Here is a 12974-nt window from a genome sequence, read left to right as displayed (position 1 = left end):
TAAAAGTATTCAAACCATACAAGCCACATACAAAAATGAAAAAATCTACCTCACACAGATTCTTAAGATTATTATTTATTCAACATGATGTTTTTAAAACCAATAAATGAACTAATGAAATTTAATGATGCTATTTCTGAAGGATCAAATAAAAATTTTTATTAGGCCATTAGTCTTAAATTCTAAATCGAAAAATCTGCAATATATATTTGGAGGTGGGACACGATATTTCTGATTCAGACCATTATTTCCTTGATAAAGGAATCAGCTTGTGAGCAGAAATCTGAAGGCCAGATGACTTCTGGTTGAAGAATATTAGGGAAAGCATCAGTCCTTTGGGAGAAACGACATGACTGCAAGGGAAAAATAACTGTAAAAAGACTTTTTACCTACCCTTTTACCTTATATATCTGTAAATTCTATTATTACTATTAATTTATGTGTAATAAAATATTAAGCAAAATTATATAATCATCACTTGTAATATAATCATGCCATGAATATGTATGAAAAATAATAAATAAATATGAAAGTTTTTATTTATCAAGTAGGAAGAAGGAAAAAAAATCAAGGATTTCTCCAAAAAAACAAAACCTGATAGACAAATAGACCAATTCACCATCTCTGCTTATGATTCAGTTAAGGAGCTCAAGCATTCTAATTGCCAGCAATCTCCTATGTCAAGAAAAAAAAAAACTCTAAAGATTAAAGCCTGTATGGGAATTCTGGCAAATCTGATTTGCTGCAGATTTTTATTTCCTAACTGTCCCAGAGATACTAGAACCAAAAAGACTGTTTTCTTTGCTTTCAAGCCTAAGAGCTGCATGAACCTGGCAAGGGTGTCACTTCTAGTATTATTTCGGCCAAATGTTGTTTGTGTTAATTACTTTCCTTTTTCTGCATCAGAGGAAATACAGCAGTAGCAGCAGGAGAGTATCCTGTTCTTTAACGAAGAGATGTGAGAAGTAAATTCTGATTCTTTCCCACCAATCACCATTAAGGCCTTAACACAGGAATTCCAGACCTACCACTGAAGACCTACAGCTCAAAAAAAGTTTCACAGAAGACAGGCTAAATGATTTCACCAAAGGAAAACAGCATTGGTCAGTAGATGCAGGCTTTCCTTAACATGGTAACTTTTTGGATAGTCTTCTTCGGTTTTTGATCTTCAAAATTTCCTCTTAGAAATTAGCACACTACTACTTGTCACCAAACTCCTACACCTAGAACGTTATGTACTACATGTCATAGTTCTGGCCCAACCAGCACTACTCAAGTGTGTCCATCATGGCTAAGAGGATACTGGGATAATATGGAATTCAAAAGACTGATTAGGGAAGGAAACAATGGACAGGCAATGATTAAAAAAAAAAAAATCCCATCAGAGAACACAGGGGTGAAGACCGAGAACATCTTCAACAGCTATTGAGATGACTGAAAGAGTATAACCAGATATCACAGTCACCAAAATTTTCTCCTAGTGCTGAGTATTGCTTGCTTTCTTTTAAGGGTCAGTCATTCCCATTAAAGATTAAATTTCCCTGTGTCCCTTGCAGGTAGGTGTTGACATGTAACTAAGTTCAGGTCTGCGGGATACAAGCAGACGTCATGTATGATCACTTTCGGTTCAATTCTGGGACAAGGTGATTGTCCTAGATTTTCTCTTAAACCCCTCCTGTTAGTTAGATTGGAAATGGCCATTAATAGAGAAGCTTGCTTAAGGGAGTCACCATGAAGCCCAGGCTGGACACCCACTTCTTGATGGTCTCTTGTTTGGCCAGCAGAATTCTATCATTTCCCAGGTACTCTGATTCAGGGTCTCCTTTCTACAGGAACTGAATCTCTCTCTAACCAATGCATTGGCAGCTGAGTCAGGTGGAAATGAAAGAAATAAATCTGAACTGTTGGTAAAGTATCCAGACTTACCTATATAACCATTAATTGAAGTTCAGTAGTTGAAGAAGAAAGAGAAGATACTAGTGCTTGATATTACCTATTAGGCAGCAAAACTATTTAAAGATATTAGAGTGACAGAATTATGTTTTCAAAGAGAAACTACAGAAAAAGAATTGGACAAATTGGGAGAGGGAGCACTGTGATGCACGCTAATGTCATCTGCTGTTGACTATTCTGAAATTGAACATGACAGTTTGGACACGGCATTTCTATTTTGACACATTTTGGAACCTGTAGGACTTAAGTGGTTTAATACATATAACTTTACATTTTACAAAAATTGAATTTTTATTTAAATTACAAAACTGGGCTTGAGGTGATCAGAAATGGAACTGGCCAATAAAAGACAACACAGTTCTAAAAAACCTTTAGGTAAGGATGTTTCAATTGGCAGTGTATTTTGAATGTCCCCTCATTTAGTAAATATTTTCTAGTGATAACTCTGAGACAATTATTGTGGTAATGCCAGGTGAATTATAGGACTGTGGAGAGGAAAGGAGATTATAGTTTGTAGCTGTAAGGAGTTCACAGTCTAATGGGGTGTCCAAATCTGTAAACCAGAAGAGGCAGAAAGAGGAGAAAAGATGATTTTCAGAAATGAAAAAAGATATATAAATACTCCAGGAGCTTACAGGACTTGGATACTGTTTATAGAAGTCAAAGATCAGTCTTTAAAAATAAGTACATAAAATGAGATAAAATTATGACCCAGATCATGAAAACTAAAGTTGTATAAGGATATAAAATGTCACTCTGAGTCACAATCATAAGATCTAAAAGCATCCAACCCCAAAGTCTTACTGTCAGAGTAGCAAAATAAATGCTTTATAGCAGTACACGATGTTCCTTTTGTATATCTAGCTAAAAAGTTTAAATATGTAATCCCAAACAAGCTGACTAGCTGTAAGAAACAGAAAAGCACACTGTGTCCACAAATGTAACAGTAAATGAGATCAACTTCTCAAGTTATAAGATGCACAAAACCTAACCAGGAAAAGAAAACAAAAAACAAAGAAACTTAACGTCTTAATATTTTGGCGGTGGGTAGATGGATATTGGCGTTCTACTCAACATGTTATATATAACAACTACACACATATATGGTGCATACAAAAAAAACTTATAGCACAATATATAATTGCCTCTGTTTTTTGATTAATCTGTTATCAACTTGACATACATACACATAATACATATACATAAGATATATATTCATGCATGAATCTACACATAAATATAAACATATACAACATACACAGAGTAATTTGTTTCTCTTACTTACAGTTTTACACTTAGTTACACTTTTCTAATCATTCACTGGAAGTTAGAGAGCCAGAGAGTTAAAAGTATTGTTTTATCCTCTTTAATTTCTGTTAGGATGAACCCATGGAAAATGGACTAAAGTTCTGTGATCAATTCATAGCTCCAGACACAGTCTGATAATGTGATACCAGCTAGAGCTAAGATTCCCTCCAGAAACAAGCAGATGAGTGGACATTCTCTGACCTGCCTTCCTTCATCATGTGATAACTGATGACAAAACCAAACTTAAATCCTGACTGGTAAGCATGATAGTGGTTGCAGTAGCAGGTTTAATAAATAGGGGTGTGGAATTGATACTATGATCATGGCTTAAGTGGTATCCTGATGACAGAAACAACAGTCAGGATGCTGCCAAGTCTAGCTCTTTGCTGCTGTACTCACTGGCCCCAGAATTGTCAAAGGTTGCCTATTGCTTCTCTTAAGAGGTCAAGTGCCTCTCTCGATTAAATCTCCCCATGATTTAAACAATATGAATAATAGTTCAATAAAAATACTACTGTGTGCTACAGTCTTCACCAGCTCTATCTGCAAATAGATACACTATATTCACAAGCTTTTAAGAATTAAACACAGTGCCCACAATCACCATAAAAGCAAAAGAGAGAAAAACACTCATGATAATGCACTCAATTAACTGTGAAGAATTCCCACGAAACGCCTGTGTTCTCAACTACAGTGAAGTACAGGTAATTATTACCAGGGTTACAAATATTGCTCCATAGTGAGAAACACTGAAAATGTACATTTTCCTAAGAATTGGATATCCATTATTGAGAAAGCATTCTTGGACTGAAAGAATAGTTTATTAAATATATCCAAATTATTAATAAATCTTCAATTTTAATTTTGATACATGCTGTTGAAAATAGATAACTTTGTTGCCAGAAAAAAAGGATCCTTCAATGGTAAGGGTATGCCTGTGACTCAAGAAATACAATCAGGGCACATCATAAACCTAAAAAATGTACTGAGAGAGCATTCCTTAAACATTCTCATTGCTTGAATTTTAATGTTCTCTAGAGCCACAGGATACTTTATTTTGCATAGACATAGAAAGCAATTGTTGTATTTACATTCTAACAACAGTAAAAGTTGACAGACCCTAGGGAACCTTTACTCCTCTGTAGCCCACTAAGTGCCAGGAAATATCCCACGCCATCAGCCATTATCTCTTAAATAATCCATACACTTAAGAACCTCACCTTACATGAAAAAGGAGAATAAAAAGAAAAAAGAAATTATCATGTTCTACTTACTATTCAACAGCCCCAAATCAGGTGTTTTTTTTAAGTCAACTTATATTGAGTGCCTCCGAGACACGTCAGCCTGTATTTTATATTTTCTCAATATTCTACATGTCCTTAAGCTTATATTAAGGTTAAATTTGTAAAGTTAAATTGTAGAACTTTGTTATTGCATTAAATATATCTGAAGGATATCAAACATCACCGAAGGAATAAATGTAAACTGAAGTTTATTATGGTTTTCACAACACTAACCATTCCTTAAAATAAAAAGTTCAAAATGGGCCCCAGGTATTTTTATTGAAAAACAGATTTAATCTAGAACTATCAAATTTCCATTAAAGGGCACAATCCTGTTTTTATCATATGATTTACTTAAAAATTAGCATGGTCATCATTCTTCTTTATTCTGGATCTAAAATACAGTATTTGAAGGCTTCTCATATTCTATCTTTGTCATCCCTAATTACTGCATGTCTATCAGTAAAATCAGTAATAGATAATTTTGATAATGTTATTATACCATGTATTACTAATTAATTCATTGGTTCCAAATTCTATACTCATTTATTATATGATAAAGGGTATGGTCTAATTAAACTATAAAATATGTTTGAAATATGTAATACATGAGCCACCTGAGCTAATAATTCAGTTTCCTCATAATGATCCTGATTTCCAATTCTCCTAATATATTCACAAGAATGGGATGAATGAACCCTTTACTCCAGCTCTGGGAGAAGATAATGGTATTCCCACAATTTTCTCACTGAGGAATCTTGCATACTTAATTTTATCACTGTCCAACAGGGCCCCTCACCAAAAAAAAAAAAGCATGTAACCAGTATATCTACTGAATATATCCCATTGTTGAGAGAGTTACATGGGAAGGCCGGGGGGAGGGATACATGGGGAGAAATGCCAGATGTACGTGACGGGGGGAGGGGATGGAGGCAGCAAACCACATTGCCATGTGTGTACCTATGCAACAATCCTGCATGATCTTCACGTTTACCCCAGAACCTAACGTACAATTTTTAAAAATCACATAATTATAACCTAAGTAAAGCTTGCTGGTTCTATCTCCTGTACTTAGGTTTAAATGTGTTGACTTTTCTATATCTTTAGACTAAGTGAAACTTTTATGTTTTCCTAAAACATAGATATTAAAATCTCTATCAGAATTTTTATACTAATAACCAAATAAATTAATAACTTTAAAACAGTGAAAGTTCTTTACGGCTATAGCATTAAACATGGTAAATTCCAAGGTCCTTCAAAAGGACAACAAATGTAACGAACTTTATTCAACAGACATTGTAGCATAGAGCAGTTAAAAGTCTTTGAGGTTTCTTCTGCAGTAACGCCTTCTCACTGTAAGCTTGTCTTTGTTACTTCTCTAGCATTTATACTGGGGAAATTGAGAAAATGAGCCACAATGACAGTGGTTCTCATGCTCGCCTACTCTCAGGTAACTCCATCCATGCCCTTTGTTCCTAAAGCTTTCTTATAAATAAATTTTATTTACACATTTATATTACATATAAAATATATAAAGAGTAACATTTATTTTTAAAATCATTCAATTAAAATATAATGCTAAATTATATTTTTAAATATTATTTAAGATAGTTTTCAAATATATTTCAAAAGAAGGAACAGTTCAAACTTTCACTAAAACAATGCTGATTATGTTAAACAGTCACTTGAGAAGAAAAAAACAATAAGGATTAATCTCAGCAACAATTATGCTGATACTTCCCAAGTCTTTTTTTTTAATAAATAAAATAATATCTTATGGGGAAAAAAAGCACAAATGTACCTCACAAATAATATGGGGAAAAAAAGCACAAATGTACCTCACAAATAATATGGGTAAAAAAGCACAAATATTAAATTGTTTCTCAAATAAGAGGTTCAGAATTCCATATTTCTTTGCCCTAATATAAACTGAGTACATAAATCCATTATTTAAGATATCAAAGCTCATGCAGAACATTTAAAGGTAGACTCATGCAGTCGAGTATTATTTCAAGTAATGCCTTATCACCATGTGCTTCCAGCTGCAAATGAACTGAAAAATAACATCCTGAAAGCTACAGAAAAGATTATTAAGCTAATGATTCCCCAAAAGGGAAAGAATATGCATAAATAGCAGTGGGATGGATGCTCTAGATAAGGATTCTGTAATATGCACTCTGAGTTATTATTTGAGAAACCACACTGTCAGCATACATTTCATCATGTTAAGAATAAGCAACAGGTGGTTCACGGGTAAAACATGATAGCGTTTATCTGCTCCATGCCCTGCAGAAGTCATCTTTACAAAAACGTAACTGTCTTACTAAAATGGTAATACTCAAACCTGATGAAAGTTTTTCCAATGCATCAGTATTATATTTTTAAGTATTGCATATACTTAAAAACACATATTTGCTTAAAATGTATCAGTAAATCCTTTTGAAAATGTATGTACAATTTTGATGGACTTTTTCCTTGAGATCAGAGAACATCTGAAAATTATATAGCAATAAAATACTGTCTCTACAGAAATTGACTACATAAGTTTTAGCATATTTAGTTCTATAGTAGACAACTCAGCTTGTCTCAATAGTTTAAATCAAATACATTCACAAACTGTCCAAGTCACTCAATAATTCAATAAACTAATTTGAATAAAGAGAATATGAAAATACTCAAAATTTAAAATACAATTTAGAGAAGAAAGCTTTTATCTCTGCTCCTGGTGAAGGTATTAATACTCCTAAAATTCTCCCACTGAGGACTCTTTTGTAGTTGATTTTATCACTATCCAACAGAGCTAAACAAACAACAACAACAACAACAAAAATTGAAAACAGCATGCAACCGGTAGCTACTAGACACATCCCATTGTTGAGACAGGTTTCAAAAATTCATTTCTAAAAGATTTTAAAGCAGCCACTAGATAATGAAATGCCATAATGTGAAACAGTGTTCAAATACTTATAAACTGTTCAATATTTTTTGCCAAATGAAGGCATGATAAATCAATTCTCTTTAGGTGTAGGACTATCTCACTTGCTTGACTTTTTGCTTGTACTCAATATAAGTATAAACTTAAATATGCAAAAGGTATGCTTTTACAAGGGCATTTATTTAGCAATAAAATGATGCTTAAGCTTTGTTCCTAAAGTAGGTAGGCAAAGTTCTCTATTAAATATTCCCAATCAACTGGCTACACCTAATGTTAAAGAATGTTTATTCAGGAATCGCTCTGCTACGTTTGGCTGTCAGCTGCCTCCTGGAGAGGCTGAGAGAATGGGTTAGGGGAGGCCGGATGGAGTCAGCCTAGGCTCCGATTCATTTTCCCAAGTGGTGCCCAAGTCAGAGCTGACGGCAGAAGTTAACCCATCATCTCCAGGTAGTGCACTGCAGATGGACTACACGAGAAATTCCCTCCAGTGTCACGGGAAGGACTGGCCATGTGCCTGTGAACCCGTCCCGCTCCGAGCCAAGTGGGCTGGGGGCGGGGACCCACCATCAAGGTGGCCTCTTCCCGGGACCACGGAGTTCAAGGCTTCCACGTGGGTGGCTCTCACCAGGCTCAGCTCACATCAGGTGAGGAAAATAAGGACTGGCTTCGGGGGTCTGAACTTGGCTCCCCCTTAACCTCCGTGGTGAAAACTCCGCAGGGATGGGGGAGGTCTACAGTTTAACCCCTTCATGGCTGTCACAGACCCCTGCCCACGCACCCACTCCCCGCAGACCTCAGGGCACCGATCCATGTTGGAATAAAGCGAAATTAAAGTGCATTACAAAGTGCTGAGGATTAAAGTCACGCCGAAGCGTAAACCTGGCCGACACTTTAGGTAATCGGGAGCAGTTCAACGAGGGCCTGTTGGGGCCGCCACACACCCTACCGTCCGCGGAGAGCGGAGAGAGGGGCGCAGCTTTTAGAAAGCTTCCCTCAAATTCCTTAACGGATCGTTAGTGAAGGGATCGATCCCAGGGACTTTCGCAGCGACACCGCGCACTGGCACCGGGGCCGGCGACGCCGCTGGGAAGTGCGGAGGGAGCGCCGCGCTTTCAGCCTCTGCGGAAGGAGGGCGCGGAGAGAGCGGGCGGAACCCGAACTCGGGTCTGGAGGAGGAGGCGGGACCCAGCGGGACCCGAACTCGGGGCGGAGGAGGGGCGGGACCCGGTGGGACCCATTGAGACCCGAGCCCAGCGCCTCCGAGATGCAGCCCGTGAACCGGCCAGGAGAGGCCGCGAGCCGCAAACTACACCGCCGCGCGCCCCCGAGCCCCCTCCCCGGAGCCGCCCCCCGCACCCGCGCGGCACTCACGTCTCGGAATTTGTTCCAGCGCCCGGCTTCCTTGTCGTACTGCGAGACCGTGCTGAGCCACTGCTGGTCATCCAGGAAATTGCCGCCGTCCGAGCGCCCCCCGCCCGCGATCCCCGCGGCGGCCAGAGCCTGACTGCACCAGGCGGCGGCGCACACGCACAGCACTGCTGGGACCCGCAGCATCTGGGGGGACACGGGGCGCGTTAGCGTTGGCGAGGGCAAGGCCGGGGCCCGGGGAGCTGGGCGAGACCGGCTGAGGCCGCGCGTCACTCCCCGCAGGCTGCGCCCCACGGCCCCGCGCTCACGCGCAGCAGACCCGGGAGGAGGGCGGCGGGTGAGGTCGAAGACCCAGGAGGAGGGCGGCGGGTGAGGAGGGAGACCCGAGAAGAGGTGGGATGAGGAGGGAAACCCGGGAGGAGGGCGGCGGGTGAGGAGGGACCCGGGAGGAGGGCGCTGGTTGAGGAGGGAGCCCCGAGAGGAAGGCGGCGGGTGAGGAAGGAGACCCGGGAGGAGGGAGGTGGGGTGAAGAGGGAGCCCCAGCCCCGCCGCCAGGGCGCCCCGCCACTGCCCGGCACCTCACCTTGTCCGGAGCCCCACGGCGCCCGCCGCTCCCGCGGAAGCGCAGCCTGGCTCTGCCAACTCGCCGCGCTCCGGAGCTGCACGCGCCGCCGTCTCGAGCCGTCCACTCCGCTCCCTCCCCGGCGCCCCCCCCTCCCCACGCGGAGCTCTGCTCACTCCCCCCCGCCCCTCCTCCTCCCCTCTCCTCCTCCTCCCCTCTCCTCCTCCTCCCCCTCTCGTCCCACCTTCCTCGCGCGGGATCCGCGGCAGGACGCTGGAGGACTAGGTGACTGCGCGCCTGAGAATCCGGACCCGCTCTACACCCCTCCCCCTCCTGAGAGGGGCTCGCGTGGGAGCCGCCCGCCCACCCAGCGCCCGGGAGGAACACGGCGCGCCACCTCTCGCGGCGGCTCTGCCACAGTCTCGGGAGCGCAAGCCGGCGCGGGAAAGAGAAAGGAAAGCTGAGGAAAACTTCCTGGGTCCACAGACTCGAATCCCCGCGCTTCCCGCCCTGATGGCCTCCTGCACCCAGCTCCGCCCTCCAGCAACGCCGGATACCCAGGAGGTCTGGGGAGAGCTCTTTAATTTCAGAAAATTTAAAGTTTGTGTGAAATTCCGGATTATTACCGAAAGCGATGTTTCATGTTAAAGGTGGCAGTTTTTTGTTTTGTTTTGTTTTTTTCTTTCATTTTTAAAAGAGAGAAGCATCACCAGGTAAGGCGTTGGAAAACACCTATATCTCCCACATACTCTACCTGCATTTTTCTCTTCATAAAAACTCCCTGGCAACTGCACTTTACAATGTAGAACCTGAATCAGAAACTTTTAAAGCCTACTGTCTCCCTCCTGCAAAACCAGAAGAGAGTTTTGAAGCCCGAACACCAATTTTGTATTCCGTAGTTCATTTATGACAAAATATTGGCTTTCCATGTCTTTTCTACATACTCTAAACTGGGAGGAAATCAGTAATTAGTTTTTTGTAGAGAGAATCTGATACAGAGAACCTCTCATATTTAGAGGATTTAGGGGAAGTGAATATTTCACGTAAATCAACAAATGTCTGCAAGCCAATAGACTGCGATAATATTCTGTATCACTATTTGAATTATTAGAGATTTCAGCCAAAACTACATCTCCCAAAGTTATGACCTTTGAAAATTTCTAGTAGCCTCCAAAACTTAAGATGATATTTGAATAGCAGTAGTACACTTAAGTGTTTGGAGGCTACTAGAAATTTCGACTAGATTGATACAGTAATACAGTAAATGCAAGTACATTTACTGTACGATGATTAATATTAGTATTAATAAATTTATTAATGATTAATATTAATTTCTATTTTAATGTAATATTTCCAAATGAATGTATAATACGTATGGTAGGAAATATGTATGTAATATTTGTATAGGAAAGAAATTACTATTTTTAACTTAGGAAAAAAATACATTTTTCTCAATTGCCCCCATTTCTACTGCGATGAATGGAGAAAAAGCACAGAACTTACTACTGCAATTCATGGGAGCCCTGATTGACACAAACGTATGTCAGAAAACTAAGAATGTAGATGTATGCTAATTCTTCAAAGATATTTATTTTAGCTTATCCACAGAGGGTCATTGCCATGTAGTTGACATATTTAAATTCTTGTTTACTACATTTATTAAGACAGTAGTAGTGGTGGTCCATCCTCCACTCTCACCGTTTTCTGACCCCCTGGTCCTTCCACCTCCCACATTCTCACCCTTAGCTCTCTACCTCAAAATTTGAAATACTTTCTTCTTAATATCTCATGGTTTATAACCTCATTTTTCCAAATTTAAATATAATAGGGGAAGCACAGAAATTGCTTCTTATGAGAAACTGATACTCGGCAGAAGTCAGTAATTTTAAAAGTAAAAATGGCCTTCGAACCTTTGTAACTTACCTTTAAAAAAGTCGCTATTAGCTGGAAAATATTTGATGAGAAATGATGCTCTAAGACTCATCCCCTTCAGCATCTGCTGTACATTTTAGCTCAGTAATTGCCACCATCTAAGCCCAACGTGGTCACCTTTAGATTTTTGGAAGCACATATATTTATGTTTATACCACATCCCTTCCCCCCCAGTGCATCTATTTTGTGGCTGACTTTCTAATATTCGTAGCATGTTTTCACATCTGACTTTCACTGGCAGCTTCCCATACTGCATCTCCACAGGGACTTCTCCAAGTTGTGAAATCTGTTGAAAAACAAATAATGACAGTTGAATGCATCTTGGGAGAAAAGGTTTTGATAGGGTCTTAAACTCCAGATCTGACAATAGAGTAGGATTCCCCAGCAAACTGCAAGTTTAAAATTCTAAAGTGGAAAGAGGCAGAGTGCACCTGTCTACAGTGTGTTTATGTTGGCCTGGTGTGTGATTCAGTCACCCTCATGCTCCTGCAGCTCCTTAAGCTTCTCTTTTCAAGCCATTGTCATCTTCTAGGTTAAGTGACTAGGCACCTTCGTAGTGAGAGTCAAAGTGTAATAGGTGTGATGTTGTGATGTTATTAATCACAGGGAAAACTTTCTGTCAGTTTCTCTATACATCAACATTTGAGTCCTCAAACAGCCTTCTTTCAAGGTTTAAATAATCCTAGGAGAATTCACACTTCAGTTAACACCTTGGTTATCAGTTATCACCTCAATGGGGATTCATTGAAAGCTTGCTGAGAGCAAAACACAGCAGGGAAAAATAAGGAAAGAGGATTAGGTGGGAGGTAAGATATTGGAAGAGTAGTCAGGAATTTGCAAGTCAAGGGAGGTGAGTAGACAGGAAATACTTCACTGACTACTTCCCAGTTTGATGGAGAGCCAGTTTAAGAAACTGGAGAAGCCATAAAAGCAGACAGAAGGGTGCAGCATTGGAGATAGGTAGAGTGAGACACTGGGGCCAGGGCTGGGACTTGATTTTATTTTTCTGATCGTGGTCTACAAAATTGGAACTCACAGCAGGACACAGGTCTTCAAATTCCCATCCCCTTTGCTGTCACTCAGCAGCCTCATGCAGAATCAAAGTTTAGATATGAAAAGCCAATACTGGGGCCACTGCTAGATTGAACTTTGCCTTCATATTTGTTTAGTTGTCCCTTTCTTTCTCTATTAGACATTCAGTAAATCAGTCCACAAGTATCTATTATCAAAGATGTAAAGAATATTTTTGATAGGTATTATTTTAATTCATTTCTTCTGTAGGTTTCCTTACCCTCATTTTCAGACTTGCCACGGCTCTAGAAAGAAAAATGCTAAGCATATATAATAACAGCCGGTCCATTTCTAACCATCTTTGAGGTTGGATCTGTGAAGACCTTAATATAACTCCATTTAAATGCCTGCACATACAAGCATGTGCACAGATGTGCACACACATACACACACAGAGCTGTCTTTCATAGGATTTTTTTTTTTTTCGCAGTGAGTATAAAAGCATGCTACTCTGTTATCTGTAACCAACATGAGAATATATAGGAAGGGTCCAATTTATTGCACATCTTCCATGTACCAGACACAGAGCCAGTCTTCACTGCCTGCCTAAGATCCCATAGCT

General features: G+C 40.2%; 1 protein-coding gene across 2 annotated transcripts in view; it reads right to left on the bottom strand.

Annotated features, from left to right (window-relative positions):
- SPOCK3 (SPARC (osteonectin), cwcv and kazal like domains proteoglycan 3) overlaps positions 1 to 9033 on the bottom strand; it is a 577835-nt gene extending 568802 nt beyond the window's left edge. For both annotated transcript variants that reach the window (XM_064371038.1, XM_064371039.1), the window contains exon 1: positions 8851 to 9033. In XM_064371038.1, coding sequence (XP_064227108.1) covers positions 8851 to 9033 — 183 coding nt within the window. The remainder of the gene's footprint in view (positions 1 to 8850) is intronic.
- Between the last annotated feature and the right edge of the window lie 3941 nt (positions 9034 to 12974).

The sequence above is a fragment of the Aotus nancymaae genome, unplaced genomic scaffold (genome assembly GCF_030222135.1).
Source record: "Aotus nancymaae isolate 86718 unplaced genomic scaffold, 86718_ANA_hifiasm-v0.15.2.pri h1tg000115l, whole genome shotgun sequence".
Taxonomy (NCBI): Eukaryota; Metazoa; Chordata; class Mammalia; order Primates; family Aotidae; genus Aotus; species Aotus nancymaae.
This window is presented reverse-complemented; position numbering and strand designations above follow the sequence as displayed.